Genomic DNA, 16,787 nt, shown 5'->3' on the forward strand with positions numbered 1-16,787 from the left:
TACTAAATTAATCAATCAATCAATTCACCATATGCTAATACTCAAACATTGAGTTGTCACATCAAAGAGTCTCCATCAAGAAGACAAGTTATACAATTAAATTAACCATATCACAAGTAAATTGTACTTTTAATGAAGAACACACAACTTCTAAGACTGATAGAAAATTTGCTTATTTGATCATATGATGAGTGGCTTTTTGAGATCAAGGAAATTATCTTGTTAACTTTTTGGAAATGTACTGCATTGTTTCAAACAAGATAAAGGCTTTCCTTTTTTCTTATCAGCCTACCTCCCTGAAAAGTATGGGAGATGGGCTGCTTTGAGCTAATCTATTCCTACATAACATTTTTAAACACTGCCTGATAGGAACGAGTCTCTGTCACACATCAGTATTTGCAAATCAAAAGCATCAATACTTTATATACCTTAATACATGACTGAAAGTTCAAAGTCTTTCAAATACAAATTTACAATGTCTTGATAAGTTTTAAGTATTTTATCATATACTTACACCTAACTGAAAATAAATGCCAATGTGTGGGAGTAAAAAATGTAAAAATACAGGATGTATATAGCCATAACTTGCAAATTACTGGACAAACACCTAAATCTCCTCAGAAAAAAGGTAGCATTTGTTTGCAGGGAGAAACTAGGACATCTGTTTATATAGCCAAAGCAGTATGACAAACATGCAATACCAGCAGTCCATGTATAAAGACTGGAAAAAACTAACACCTTGCACAAAAAACAATATTTAGATGTTGTTACTCTATTTTTATGATGCAGTGTCACTACAAATGTATTTCACTGAATTTCAAGAAACATTTATTTTCATTGTAATATACCTCACATGTTGTACAGTTAAGTTGCAAATACATAAGGACTGGGAAACCTTTTTACACATTCTTTTCACAAATTGTTTTGCTTTCACATTATACACTGTCCTTAGACTGTGCTTTTAATCATATACACACACAGTTCTTGCCGTGTCTGGAATAACCTAAAGGAATTGCATAACTGTAAATATGTTGTGAATGGTTCCTTACGACCCTGATAAACATTCGACCAAAACCAACTGGAGTCATAGCAAACGACAGGCAACTTTTTTTCTTTGGCAGACATCAACTTGGCATTCATTTCTGCAGTACTGAAATACTTTTACTGATGGAGAAGCCCAGGCAGACGACATATTTTTTCATTGCTTTGGTAACCTGTGTGAGGCTGGTACAAGCGAAACATCTTTGCAAGCTATTTGAAAAATGCATCAGATATCTAAAGCTTTTAAAGTGCTCTGCTAAGAAAGCTTTAATTTAATATGTCAGTGTTCAATATGTCAGAGCTCAAATATTCTCTCAGAAGAAGTCTTAATGCATATGCATTATTAATGCACTATCTGAGGGAACAGATCTATTTGAGCTGAATCTGACCAGTGTCATTAGTCACAGACTGCAAACCAAATCTGGAAATAGGTAAGGCAATAGGAAAGAGAACACTTTTCACCTAACCTGGTTTCTTGTACTACTTTTCTTTAAAATTTAGAAAACCAATGAGCTCTATCTACAATTCATGTAGCTTGCCTAATCTAAAATATTGCACACAAACCTATCAGGTTTGAGAGTCAATGAATCTCAAGATTATTTCCTTACAATCAGATGTGTTCTGCATCCCTTGAGTTACAGGCCGTGAATTAATGTCTAATCACAATGGTAATTTTTCAAAAACATGCTACACTGTACCCAAGCTGCTGCACAGTCTTTAGTGACCTGAAACTCAAATACAGTATAATTAAAATTAAAACCACTATTTTTTTATTTTTTTAGGGCTTTCATGTCTGAAATACCTTTTATTTGGATATTAAGAAAAAAAAGAAAATCATACTCATTAACTCCATGCAGTTAATGCATACCCTAATCACTGTAAAGATCATGTGTTTCCCAGTGATTTTTCAGGCATTGCTAATTAGACGTGATGCTAATATTGCAATTTCAGTAACAGTGTCAAAGCAGAACTACAATCATAGCACTTCTAAAGGGGAAATTTTAAGTAAGTACATTAAAAAAAACTGCTCCTCTGCCTGCAAGATGTTTTCATGCACTTCTCAGTTTGTGAAAGATGTTGAGTAAAGCCTAATTAAAAGGTGTGTTACAAAACTGTTGCAAGAAACCTTGAAATATTGGTTTTGTGCATCTTGAAATCCAGCAGTACTAAACTGAGCAACTTAAGCCCTGCAGAACACTGAAGTAGACAACCTCCACAGACCCCTTCCAACCTAAATTCTTCTGTGATTACTTTTTAAAATGCATTTCTGTCTAAAACGTTACCATCTAAGAATATATACTGAAGCCAAGTTTGCTGATGCCCATTTTTAGAGTAGATTAAAAAGCTCAATTGAGAAACCAGAGAAAGACTTAATTAAATTGGCAAACTGGACATCATGATGACAAAATAAATTTGGCACAAACCTGCATAAGATATTGCATGCCATATTACACTAATGGATTCAGCTATTAAGTCAGTGGGAAATTATAATATGTGGCCTTTCATGGAAAAGTTCTCCGCCACTGTGAGGAAGACAACACACACCCGGCTCCATGCTGTGATCAAGAAACAAACTGCACAAAAAAGAAATATAAAGAGACCTGGGCAACCTGGTGGACAACAAGCTCAATATGACTGAACAGTGTGCAGCTGAAACAGAGAAAACCAGCAGGATGCCCTCAACAAAGGCATCACAAGCAGAAATAAAGAAGTCACTGTCCCACTCTACTCAGCACTTACCGCCATACCTGTAATACTGGGTTCAGTACTGGTGCTTGCTCTACAAAAAAAGATGCAAGAAGGCTAAGAAGAGTCCAGAGAAGGGCCACAAAGATGATCAAAGGACTGGGAAACCTGCTGTATGAGGAAAGGCTGAGAGAATGGGGGCTGTTCAGCCTTGAGAAAAGAAGGCTCAGGGGAGACCTCACCACCATGTTGTTCCAGTACTTAAGAGCCTCCCTTTTTACAGGGATTCACATGGAAAAGACCAGTGGTAATGGTCACAAGTTACTCCTGGGGAGAGCCTAACTAGACATAAGACAAAATTTTTTCACAATGAGAACAATCAGCCACTGGAATAATCTCCCCAAGAAAATGGTGTCCAAGGCTGGACACTTAAGATATGGCTGGGCAGGGTGCTGGGACATCTAGTCTAGGTCATGCTTTGCCTAGAAAGGTTGGACCAGATGGTCCTTTATATTCCTTCCAACCTGGTATTCTATGATTCTATGAAATATTTAATGGACTGAAGCAAATGTTTAGTGTCAACATGAGACAGTTTAGTAATAATCAACATGGTTGTTTTCAGCATTTATTCTATCCTCTCATGAAGAAATAAGAGAATTAAATTCATTACATTAATGACAAGGAAAGCAGTTGCCACATAATAAGAAATAAAGCCTGATAATTAGTGAGCCAAGTAGTTCCAGAGTAATATAACTGAGGTAAATACATGCATAAAATAGAGAACAACTTCAAGAGTTTTGTCTTTTAATAAAGAATGGTTAACATAGATCTATTGAACCATATGTTAACTATTTTTAAAAGCAAGCATTTTTTAAAATAGGAAAAGTATCAATGGGTAGGGGAAGCAAATACCAGTCAATGCTATCTTTTAAATTAAAAGTGTCAAATATTTTCTGTAATTTGTAGGTATATTATGAAACATTACATATTTTTTCTGATTCTTCTGGTTATTTTTAACACAGGAGAACAGAGATTAGACAGGATATGCTTCTAGAGATCTTACAAAATTGTCTCTCACATTCCCAGTTTTTGAGGTTTTTAATGTTGGTTACAGCAAATAAGCCATGCACTTTATCACATTGCTGACAAACTTCACTTAATACATGATGACTCTAATTTGGTTGAGTAATTTGGCTATACACTTCTATTAATACTATCTTGGATATGGAATGATTTTGCATTTAAAATAATGTTATTTGACATGCTAGATTAAATTTAAACATTCCGTGTCTACTACCGTGAAATATTTTTACTACTATCTTTTGTAGAAGTGCTTATTTACCCATACAGCTATAGGCTCATCCATTACTATGAGCAGAATTCCAAGAACAAATCAGCAACTACTCAAATAAACCACTGTTGCTGTTAAACACTGCACCTCTTCAAAGGAATAAGCAGTTACGCTCCCCTGTGCAGGCAAAGCTTCCACTCACATCAGTGAGGGAACAGGCACACCAAGAAAGAACTCGGCCATTTGTGGTATGACAGCTCCTGTTGAAACACCCTCCACTGGTCTCTGCCTGCTAGCTTTACAAAAAGCTCTCAAATTCAAATTCACCAGATTTATGAGTTCAGTCACGGTTTCAGCTTCAGGAGCTAAAGTGTAATGTTAACCATTTTTCCCCAGCATCTTACATCATTTCATCATCCTCTAGAAAATTCAATGCTCCCAAATTCTCAGCAATTTTGAAAACACACACACACACACACAAAAGGGAGTAGGAGGACGGAAATCAGAGGTGACACAGCCTCAACTATGGCAATTATTGTGAATAGGTCAATAGCATCAAATTCAGTGCAGCTGAGCTGCAGCATCGTTGCTGCTGAGCATGTAGAGTATGAAAAGGCTTCATCAGTAAGCCTCATGAAATTCTTGGGAAAAGTAAGAATTGAGGTATTTTAATATTATATATTTACTAAATAAAGCAATAGTCTCAGGAAAACAGCAAGCACACACTGTAGCAACAGAACTGCCATATGAATAAATACTATTTACTCCATTTCTTATGACAAGTTACCCATCGTTCCTAACCTCCCTCACAAAAAAAAAAAAAGACAACTTGCCATATACCACAGTAACAGAGCTGACGAACAGGCAGAATATTTTCACGCATTTGCGAAACTAGTTTTCTACCAGTAATTTCCTGGTGTGAAAAGCAACACTCTGGAAATTGCACTGGGATTTCATCCTTCCTTCCTCTAAAGATTATCCATCTAACATATTCCTGCCCTCCAAACATAAACCAAGTCCAGCCACCAAAGCAGTTTTCCCCTCTATTTCCTATTTCATCAGTAACGTAAAGTTCCCACAACTGGAAACAAAAATCTCTTCTCAACACCATCAGCATCTCAACAGTAGATGCCTTTTCAGCAATATAACTACCACTATTATTCATATACTGGTATCAATAGCTAAGCTCCAAAAAAAAAAGGAAAACAAAAAGAAAAAATTATAGCCTAACTAATGGAGTTATGCCAATGAGACTGTTCTAGTGGCAACAAGGTTAATCCTTCATTTAAAAATAACAAGAGATATGAATTTGTTCTCTTGTTATGTTCTTATCACTTGCACAGAGGTGACTTCATAAAGATTGTTATCCCAAAGGCAACAAAAAATGCACTAAAATTTCTGTCTGGAACCCAGTAAACATCATTATTTCTGATAGTCAAAAAAGAATGCAATTCACCCCTTGAACTGGGCTGTTTTTGCAGTCTCAGTAAAATTTTCAAGTAATGAGAGGTATTCTGCCCATACATGTAGCAATTATAATTGAGTATGGTGAATAATAGCATAATTTCAATCACAGCTACTTTTCAAAGTAGATTCACACACAAATAATCTATACAGCAGACACCAAGACCTATGGAAACAACAAATCAAACCAACCAACCAATTGTTCAAAATACTTGACTTAGTTTATTCCCCAATACAAACTCTAGTGCCTCAGCACACGTAATTATTCGTACATACACCAAGATATGTTTCAGAATAGCTGCTGAGGGAAATATGAAGTCAAACCTATGTAACAAATCTGGGGAAAAACTATAAAAACTTCAGAAAACATAAAAGCTCCCTGTTGTTTTCAATCCTAGTGGTTATAAAAGTATAAGGGAGCAAAAGCATTGCCCAATAAAAATAACACCACTATGTCATGTTGCACCTCAGCCCTGACCTGCAGTAACCCTGCTGCTCCAGCTCCCATGCCTTTGTGCTATAGCATTTAATCACACAGGAAGAGGTTAAACCAGAGGTATGGTTTCACAAGAACATGCAAGTCAAGGCTGACACCACCACTCATTTTCAACGACCAACTCCATCTACCCTGAAGGAGAACATTAATTTCTCAGCACTTGAGGTCCTGTTTGCTCTGCTCACCTAGGGCAGCAGCAGCAAACCCTTGTTCTCTAAGGCATGCTCAAGAACAGCTCACGAGCACTGGCTGGTGCCCAACACTGTGTAAGGCTATGTAGCTGCACTCAATCATTATGCATACAGTGGTGACAGGGGTGGAGAATCCTGCACAGAACCATAAAAATGTTTGGGAAGAACTAAGGATATGCTCCTGGGAAAAATCATAGTTTTCCTACTGCTCTCTTTACCTCCTCGGCTGACTTTTGTTTTGTTTGGTTGGCTATTTTGTTCACTGGGACAGGATGACCAGAGTGATCAATAAATGCAATGCTAAAGCTGATAAATCCAAGTTGACATTACAGGAAATGCAGCAGGGAGAGCACAGGGGCAGAAAGAGGCAAACTACTCAGCTCTCTACACACTTAAAGAACTCTTCCCATCCCCTACTATGCTATCCCAAAATTTTTGCCAAAACACAGGCCTTTTTTGTTGTCAATAAAAAACAACAAGATGGGAACCCTAGCCAACACATCTTAGATATCTATCCAGCCAGGTTCTCTTCCCTTCTGTTTTCTTTTAAATCATTAGCACCTATCACACTATGGTTTAAAAACACATATATAGAGAGGGAGAGTTTATGAGCAAGTTTCATTCATATAGAATCATAAGATAGTTATGGTTGGAAAGGACCTTAAGATCATCTAGTTCCAACCCCCCTGCCATGGGCATGGACACCTCACACTAAACCATCCCACACAAGGCTCTGTGTCCAGCCTGGCCTTGAACACCAACCACCAGGGATGGAGCATTCACAACTTCCCTGGGCAACCCATTCCAGTGCCTCACCACCCTTACAGTAAAGAACTTCTTCCTTATATCCAATCTAAACTTCCCTTGTTTAAGTTTTAACCCATTACCCCTTTGTCCTATCACTACATTCCCTAATGAATAGTCCCTCCCCAGAATCTCTCTAACCCCCCTTCAGATACTGGAAGGCTGCTACAATATAAGGTCATAATAGCCTTTTTTCCCAAACCCACACATCTTTACAATCACATCCAAAACAATTTTTATTAATGCTATCTCCATTTCCATTGGGAATATCTAACTCCTCCTCGCTCTAAATATTTTGTTTAACCATAAAGCAAGCATCACCCTGTCATCTGATTCCCTTGTTCACGCATTTTGAATTTAATCAGAATACCTGAGGTGTCAATAATCAATAAGGTCTTCCTGACAAGTATCAGAAATGGAAATAAAGCTCATGCTACAGAACAACAATGTAATCTGCAGCGCCACACTGAACAACTTACTTTTCAAGAAGTCTTAAGTAGTCTCCTCTTTTAGTTGAAAACATATAAAGGAGGTTTTGAAACTAAATTTAAGAAGCCAAGCAACTTTATCCAAATACGGAACAATAAACTGGTTACAAGCCATCTGGAAAGATGCCAGGACACCCTCCCAAATCATCAGCATCACCTTTCAAAACCATATTTTAATTAATCAAAATAAAAATGGTAGAGGAAAATGCCACCATTAAGTTAGATATTTATTGCTAAATTGGTTGCTTAAGACAATATTATTAAAACAGTCTTAGCAGCAAAGTTGCAAAGTAATTCATAGCCTAGAGTGCCCTCTTTCTTTCCCAAGAAGAGTTTCAGGGAAATATTCTGTTCTGAAGATGTTAGTCAGTTATTTTTCAGAAAGTCAAATAAAATAGATAACTAGTCTGTATTAAAAAAACTATACATGAAAGCAGTTCAGCATAATTTAAGTGAGATCCTTACACTGGTGATGAGCATGATTCTGCCTTAGTAAAAATATACTTACAGAGCCATCTGAAACTGTTCAAGCCATTTTTTCTTCAAGTCTTTAGTTTTACAATAAACTTCTAAACCATTTTCACCTTGGATATGAATGAGGTAGAAGCCGTAAGACCACTGCATAAAAAGATTTACAATACAAAAGTCAGTTATGAAAAAAGGAAAAGAAAGATAGGGAAAAGATAAAACAATGAAAAAAAAAAAAAAAACCCCACTAAAGGATTTGTATGTTCCTTAATTCCCTGGTTTAGGAACAGAAAGACCACATTACTGTGTTCACTTAGGAATGACTAACTCAAATATTTTAATTACAAATAAATTTTAAATCCCTAAATATTCGCACTTCAGCTTACATTTGAAACACGATAAATAGTGTATATATTCTGAACTCCTACAAAACTGCTGCTAAAAACATACATTTTTATATGAACCAGCAACAAATATTTACCTTCTTATTTTCTTTATCAGTAGTGGGGTTATTTGTAATTTTGTATTTCTGAAGATCTATTATTTCCTTCATTTCATAATTATCACCTCTCCGTTTGCAAACAATTACAGCTAGATCAAACAAGAAGATGTGCCTATAAAAATTCAATATAAAGACGGTTAAAACCACTCCAGAAATCCAATACCTAAAGCATTATTTTACACATCTTTGCCTGTGGCACTTGAAATTTTGAAGGTGAAGAACTAAATTATGGCATAATGAAAAAAAAAAAATCAAACTCAAAGTACTTTTGCTAGAGATCTAGTATTCACAAGGGACTTAGGTGATCTTAGACCTTAGCATAATAGCTAACTTGCCATGAATCACTTTGTAAATTCACTTGGTAAACAATGGATGGGTTCTGTGAATACACAGTGAAATGGAAAGTACTCAGAAGAATCACTAGGCTGACCTCAAATCTAAACAGAGTTACTTTAAAGGCTTTTTAATAGCAAACACCAGATGTCATATCACCTGTCTTGCCTCGCACGTTTGTCTAATGTAGTTATCCTTATTTCCCCATCACCTTGAGGTCTTCCATACTGTAAGAGGGAATGATTCTGAAACAGAAGTAATACACACAATTCAGTACAGCAAAAGTGTCAAGATGATGACACATTCAAGTGTCGAATCACTTACTTTTACTTCAAAAAAAGGACTTTTAGGACCTGAAAACGTATTTTCCCATCATCTAAACTAGATTAAAAAAAAAAAAAAATCAGTCTATTCCATTTCAGTCTTCAAATGGGAAAACTTCTCCCATCACAAAACCACCTGAATTACTGTACAAATACAAACCTTTAACTGTGTAAATATATTTATTTACAGACTGACTCCCAAAATGGCAATCTCTGCACTTAAATATTCATGTTTTTTCTAAATTGAGCAAAGCATATTTATACTTAAATGTTACCAAGAGCACTATAATATTATATGAAATGGGGAAGAAAATACATCAATATATTTGATCAAAAATGATTTCTAAACTGCATATGAGTGAAAAATACTACATACCAGATTCTCTATTGATAGTTGAAACTGTCTAATTTCACGGAGAGTTTCATTATCTCTCTTCACTTCATTTACATATTGAGCCAAGTCCTAAAGCATAAACAGATAAATAGAGGAAAAAACTTTTCCATAACAGGCCACTTTAATACACTATTTTGGCAATTTTGTTTCTAATTTTGCTTTTGAATTATATATGTATTTAGTACATTTAAAAGAACATCTATCTTTCATGTTTGAGAATCCCCAATATATATGCCTAAATAAAGAAGGAAAAAAGCCTCTGCACATCTTCAATCTATTTACAGCTTTCTTCGTACCTATTGAAACAAAAATTTAGCAGCAACAAAGAAGAAAACATGATAAATCATAAAAAAGGCCTGATTTTGTCAGAATTTCATTAATGTCTTATTTTCAAGATTAAAGATGGAAACGTAATTTACGCAACATACTACCAAAAGAGTTAACAACATCCAGTATCTGAGAATAAGACAGAAGGTAAATTGAGCATATAGTAGAAAACATGTAAGGCAGCTCAAAAGCACCATGTAAGGTCAAACCATCTCATAAGCATATATCACATCACACACGAATCATATTACATACGGTAAGCCTGGCTGCATATTATGAGAGTAGAAGCTACTGCCCCAGTGGAAGGATCTTGCTCTTACTGCTGCACAGCAGAGAGAAGCCATTACACATCAGATCTTTTAAAGAGGCTTTTAATGGGATATATTACCTGAAGTCATAGGTTGAGATCATTATTGCCCCCTTTACCAGAACATGTACTGTACACACTTCACTAAAGCCTGTAAAATGCTCTGAACATGTTTGAGTAATAGTGACAATGCGCTGGGGTTTCTCTGTTTATGGCTAGAGATGAGGAAAGAGCAAGAATGACAATTGGTAGGGTCAGGGATGCTGAGCGCAGCAGCTGGAAAAGGCATTCTGATCTCACAACTTGCTTTTACAGTACCCCTTCAGTGTGGTCACTTATTTGGAGTGTGGAAGAAAGATATATCTTCCTAGGACATTTTTAATCCAAGTCTAAGAATAGCTGTAATCATTATGCTAAGCATCCCAAATGAATCTCTGCAGGACAGATTCACATCAGTCTTTAAAGAGTTACCATAGAAATTAAATAACCTCTTTTCTTGCTGCTAAAGGAAATCTGACAGCATAAGCCTTCCGAGAATTTTCTTTCTTTGGGAGCAGTACCACTTAGCTGCCAGTTTTTCCAAAGACATTTTTATTTTCAAGCAGACACACCAGGGTTTTTAGAAGCAACATACCAATGTTGCACAGTTATATCTACTAGAAGGATATACTAAATCAGGAGGGAAGCAATGCTGCACCCTTAAGGAGAGATGCTCATACCTTCAGATAGCAGGGGTATTTGGGTTGTGGAGGGAGGTGGGGTGTTGGGTTGATTGGATGGTTATGGTCTGCCTGCCAGCGCATAATTGCCACAGCCACTCTGGCAAAGAGATTTCTTAACTGTTTTTTTATTTGCAGTCCAACTGCCACCAAAAACAATGAAGCAAACCGGGAAAGAAAAAGGGGGGCAGGAGTAAATAAGAAACAGGGTTATTTTCCTAGCCAATTAGCGGCAGCCAGGGTGCATGGCTTGCCACTAGGTGGAAGCAACAGTGTGCCATCCCATTTCAGGCATCTCTCCCTGAGAGACTATTGTCATGGCATGCTCTGCCTTCACTGCACGAAAGCGGATGACAAAAAATGAGAGCCAAAAATCTCATTAGTGGGTTGATCTGTATTCCAGGCATTCAAGACAGACAATCGCATAACACAAGACAACTATGTGACCCAAAACTAACTTAGTCTGACTTCAGCATCTTCTGTTGACCATACACATTACAACAGGAAATATGACCTATGTCATGTTGACTTCTTTACCCCACAAAAGATAGGGAAAAAAAAATAAAAAATCACAATACAGCACAAGAATGTCACAGTTTGTGCAGTGAAGCAAACTGCAGCAGAACTGCGCTTCATTTTTGAAGCTGTGCAGAAGAACACATATTACCTTATATGTAAGGCAGAACACCTCTTCTATAAAGCATCTGTTTGTACAAATATACAGCAACAGATACTCTATCTCCAGACACTACTGCTTCCAAAAGTAAAGCTACAGAGGTCATATTAAGAGGACAGAAAAAAAAAAAAACAAAAAACTTGTGAAGAAAGATAACTGTCTTCATCTCATTGGGAGACTACTGGCCTTGATTAGAATTGACTTACAAGTGATAGAAATAAGCCTAAATTTTGGAAGCGAGACCCATTATTAGAACACCTGTTTTTCATCACAAAAATGACAGCAAAATGATGTACTTAAGAAGTTCCATTTTATAAACACTCCACTTCATTAAACTACTGAGCTTGTTTCAAGACTCGAGGCAAAGCCCTCAACTATATACTTACCCTGATACACTTACATAGCTCATTGTGACCTGTGAAAACATACTTCATCTGCTGTGAAAAACATTATCACCTCCAAGAAACAGTTCTAATATTTTAACTGCCAACAAATACTTAGTTGCCATGAATACCCACCTTCATTGCATCAAGTGCCAGTTTTAGATTTGCCTTCTCCATGGGATCAGTAGTGTGCTTTACAAGCTCCTGTGAACAGTTAAAACTTTTCACTCACTGTCAGTTTATAAATTGACATTGTCATTATTCATCCCCACCCAAATAAAAAATAAAAAAGAAGGCCAAAAACATAAAATACAGCCTAAGAATTCACATATTCACCCCCATAGTGATCCCCCTATTCACATATTTCATCCCCATAGTGAGCAGCTTAGAACTGACTGGGGACCACTGCAAACTGGTAACTGACAAGTGTTAAAGAATGACAGCTGTATAGCTTAAACACTGACTTTAGCTGCTAATGAACCATCATTAGAAGCTAATTTGGTCAGTCTGGCACTTAAAACTTGCCAAATCACTGATGTAAGTGTGTGTTGAAATCACAGGTAAACACTTGAGTTCATTTGCACATTACTGTACTGTATATCATCCCATTTCACAGCAAGCCCTTTTCTGCAGAAAGGGATGTACACTGGTAATAAAATCTCTGCTAAACAGTGCACTACTTAAAAGAAGTCACTGTCTCATTATACCTGACTCAGCTGACATGCTGCCTCAGAAGACATATTTAAATCAAATGTAAACGTTTAAAGAATTTTTCTAGCCACTTCCCATACGGAAAATAAAGGGTCTGTTCTAGTTTTCATGAAGTGAAGAAGTAACCTCTTCGGGAAATGGGCTATTTCTTCTTTATACTTTGAGAAGAGAATTAAACTTTTCAATAAACATAACTTGCTAAAATCATAGGAAATGCAGAAATAACTATTTATACTTCATATTACAATATTAATAATTTACTGATTTTTTCTTTCAAAGTCCATTAAAATATTTTTTCTTGTACAACGTACAATAGTTTCACACAGAGCCTAGTGGCATACTGTATTATCATCTTTTCAAATATACAGGCTGATTATAAAATCATGACTCAGCTCTCTTTAAAAAGCAACTGTACCATTCATTTTGTTTTTTCCAATTTTCCACTGATCAAAATATTGATGACTCATAAAAATAATTCAAAAAATTTAATATTACATAATGCATGTTGCTCTGCAGTCAAAATTATGCTTCACATACAAGTAGTAGATCTTTTTAAAATGACATTTTACAAGCATCAGCAGGGTTGACACTATAATAAAGTAATATATTTCTTTGCAGCTGAACTAATGAGTCTCCTGGCACAGCTATCAAATTAAATTTATAAGACTCTCCACCCTTATTACAGAACTAACAGCGAAAGCTGATGCTTTGTGGGTTATAACAAGAAGCATTTCAAACTAAGTATGGCTTTATTGTAATTCATGACAGCAAAGAAGCATCTTAAAAGCATGTTGTAAGTATGGCCCAGCTTCCTCTTTCTGGGGGTGATGGTTCACATTTCAAAGTACCATGATTATACTTTGGTACTACTAACCGTGTTAAACATACCAAGAATGAAAGATTCAGATACTGAGGAAAAAGTTGTGGTTGATTCTTTTTTCCCAGATACGCTTCAGCTCTGAGGAATGATCTTTGAAAGAAAACCCACACTTAACTGGATTTTATTTTGCAACTAATTAGCCTCGAATCTGTGGAAATGTGAATCGCCTTCCTCTGATAAAAACCTTTGATAAAGTTACAATCCACTGATGATACTCAGCCCCTTCAATTTCAAAAATAAAATACCTGGAGCAGCAGGTGGTATTTTAGCACTCTCTGCATTGGAACCACTAAAAGATCCCGTAATGTAAATTTCCCATTATTGGCCCTCTTTGAACATTCCTAGTTCAAAGAAGAAGAAAGAACAAGACCAGAAAGTTAGAAAAAAAAATATTCATGCAAGACATAAGAAAAATCCATGACGTATGGGCCAAACAACTATATTAATCTTGATATAAAGAATATCAACAAAATAAAGGAAACCGTTGATATGGCAGTAAGAGCTAAGCAAAAACAAAAAAAAAAAAAAAAAAAGACTGGACCTGGACACTTGTTCTTAGATATTTCAACAGCACGAGAAATAGTACAATAAACATCACAAAGACAACAACTTGCTGAGGGTACACTCTATCCCTTCACCCAAGTCATTGACAGCAATCTTTAGCAATGATCTGCAGGAAAAGACAGGACAACCACAGCAAGTCTTCAGCCACCATCAGATTAGAGGTGCAGGAGACACTCTTCAGGGCATGTCCAACACGATCCTCATGTTAAGGCAACAAGGTGAAGGCAAAGTCCATCTGTTGTGTACTACCTAGGGACACACTAACCCTCCTCAGGGCTGACCAGCTAAGGAACAGCTCTGCCTGAAAAGGGGTCATGCCAGATAGCAAGCCCTCTGAGGCTGTGGGACCAGGGCTTATTTAGCCTAGAGCCTGTGTTCTCAGCTGAGATATTATCATGATGAACAGAAGGGTATCGCTGATGATCACTTCCCACCCCACTCACCAAAAAAAAAAAAATAAGAAAAGGACAACCTAGCCCTATCGATGTCAGGGGCAAAACTTTCACTTCTGTGCCAGGACATGTACTGCAAGAGTTCACATATTCATTTGATTAGGGGCTCCATAAAAATTAAAAGGACACATTCAAGTTTCAGTTAAGCTAGTTTTTTATCCTAAAGTTTTTACTTGGATGAAAGTGAGGCATATTCATAGAAACACATGCTTTTTATATATACGTATATATACATGTTAATACTAATACCTCTAACTTCAATTTAACATCTTCTTTGGTCTTAGAGATGTTGTCTAAGCATGATATTGCTATCTCCACTTGACTGCAGTACTGTCCATAAATAACCAATCTAAACCAAAGCAAGAGATAAAGAATAAGAGAAACATTTCAATATGTAAGAACAATAATTTTTTTTTTTCACAAATACATTGGAAACAATCGTCCTTTCACAAGGAGCAGTGCCTAAATAACCCAGGATAGGATTTAGCCATAGACTTCAATGAGCAGCATGAAGGATAATTAGAAGAATACAATTCTTATCTGCCTTCAAAATGCTGTAAAAGCATTGCAACATCCTTTAATATTTATATACGTATGTGAATATGAAAGGACTCATTAAAAAGGAGCATAACTGCTGTTTAACTGAACAACAGTATTCAATATTTAGAACACCAGATTTTCAAGGTTGTGATGTATAAATTCTGTAACACTGACTCAAGAGGATTTGTTACAGATATCCATTAAAGAACTTACAGGTTGCCCAAACTGATCCATCTCCAACAGTTTCTACCAGAAGCCCTCAGATCAAAACAGTAGTGTGCAAAAACTCAAGAAATGTTCGATAGTTTTCAAGGGCAGCAATGCTTCTTGAAGGAGCTTGGGTTTAAAACAGAAGTTTCTTGTCCCTCTTTGGAGTGCTTCTTTCTACTAGTCCCATTGCAAAGAGTGCTGTTTCCTTTAATCTCTTCTTACATTTCTTGAGGCTATTCCTTCTGTATGCTTAAAATCCTTTTTTGGGTGGCTCTTGTGAGCCTTCCACAGGGATCTCCTAGATTCCTTTTCCTCTCACCTAATCTTTACCAGTCTTTTCCCCTCATTCTTTTTTCACAGTTGAAGTGATTAAAGTGATTCAACACTTACCACTTCTGATTACTTTAATCACTACGTGGTTAAGACACTAAGTATACCTCCTTCTGTTTCATTTAAGTTTCCTCTCAGTGTCCTTTATCCCCCTTTTAGCACACATTTCAGAACTAGTTTTGAAAGATAAGCATTTTCCAGAACAACTTCTTGTCCCCTAATTCCCTCCTACAGAAGCAGAAAGTCTAGCAGCCTGGGAAATAAGTATGTCCTGCTCCAACATAAAAACTAGACAGAGGGTCTCTGAAGGCAAGACTGTTTGTGGGCAGCCTGGGACACCCTCCATGCTTAGAAAACAACTCTAATGTTTTCTGGTTGCTGCTGTCCAGTTTCTCACAAGAATATTATTACTGCAACAATCCTCCTTCCTCATCACCCCTGAGCAAACCCAATTTGTTCCCACAGGTCTTTCCTGCTCCAGTCCCAGAAGAAACTGATTTTTAACCATAACGCAAGGGTTACTTCAAGGTAGGTCAACACTGTAGCCCACAGTACAAGTGTTTTCCACCACATATATATGCCACAGGCAAGTAAGTTCATCTATACAGTCCAAAAGCTGTTCAATGCTGGCAGGAAAAAACAAATCCAAAAAGGTGAGTAAAAAAACCAGCAATTAGCCTACAGGACATGGCATGCTGCCACAGTTACCCCGTTACTAGCTTGGCTGGTTTTCAGTTTGAAGGTAGAATATTAGCTTTACTGTCACACCTTTGACTGCAGGGTAGGCTAAGTCCCTAGTCTCTTCTTTCTTTTCTGCAGTCCCTTCTGCTTTCTGTTTTTCCAGATTATGCCTACTTCTGTTTTCTACTTAACCTGGATTAGCCTTAATATATATCCTTGCCTTACTTTGACCCTTCTTCCATTTTTGTAACATTTTAACTGTTAAACAAAACTGGGACATGCTATAAAACACCCAGGATTTTTTGCATGAAAAAATGTTACACAGAATAAGCTATTTTTGTTAAAAATATAGCTGTTACCTGCCTATGTAACAATATTGCCAAAACTGAGCATAAGAAGAGAGAGAGCTCATACAGCAATTGGTTACATTTTGACTTTCAGGCTCAAAACAACAAATACTAGCTTAATAATTATACTGACATAAAATACAGCCCAGTTTCAAAAGTCTTTATCAAAAAAAAAGGTA

At 36.6% G+C, this 16,787-nt stretch overlaps 1 protein-coding gene across 2 annotated transcripts in view; it reads right to left on the minus strand.

Moving 5' to 3' along the window:
- The window catches only part of VAV3 (vav guanine nucleotide exchange factor 3), a 161,637-nt gene that overhangs the window by 70,860 nt on the left and 73,990 nt on the right, over nt 1–16,787 (minus strand). Inside the window, exons 9-15 of one of the 2 annotated variants that reach the window (XM_065675230.1) lie at nt 14,750–14,849; nt 13,730–13,825; nt 12,029–12,097; nt 9,464–9,550; nt 8,924–9,009; nt 8,411–8,543; nt 7,970–8,079 (exon numbers count right to left, since the gene is read on the minus strand). In XM_065675230.1, coding sequence (XP_065531302.1) covers nt 7,970–8,079; nt 8,411–8,543; nt 8,924–9,009; nt 9,464–9,550; nt 12,029–12,097; nt 13,730–13,825; nt 14,750–14,849 — 681 coding nt within the window. The remainder of the gene's footprint in view (nt 1–7,969; nt 8,080–8,410; nt 8,544–8,923; nt 9,010–9,463; nt 9,551–12,028; nt 12,098–13,729; nt 13,826–14,749; nt 14,850–16,787) is intronic. The other variant, XM_065675231.1, reaches the window with a different exon arrangement.

The sequence above is a fragment of the Lathamus discolor genome, chromosome 3, assembly GCF_037157495.1.
Source record: "Lathamus discolor isolate bLatDis1 chromosome 3, bLatDis1.hap1, whole genome shotgun sequence".
Taxonomy (NCBI): domain Eukaryota; kingdom Metazoa; phylum Chordata; class Aves; order Psittaciformes; family Psittacidae; genus Lathamus; species Lathamus discolor.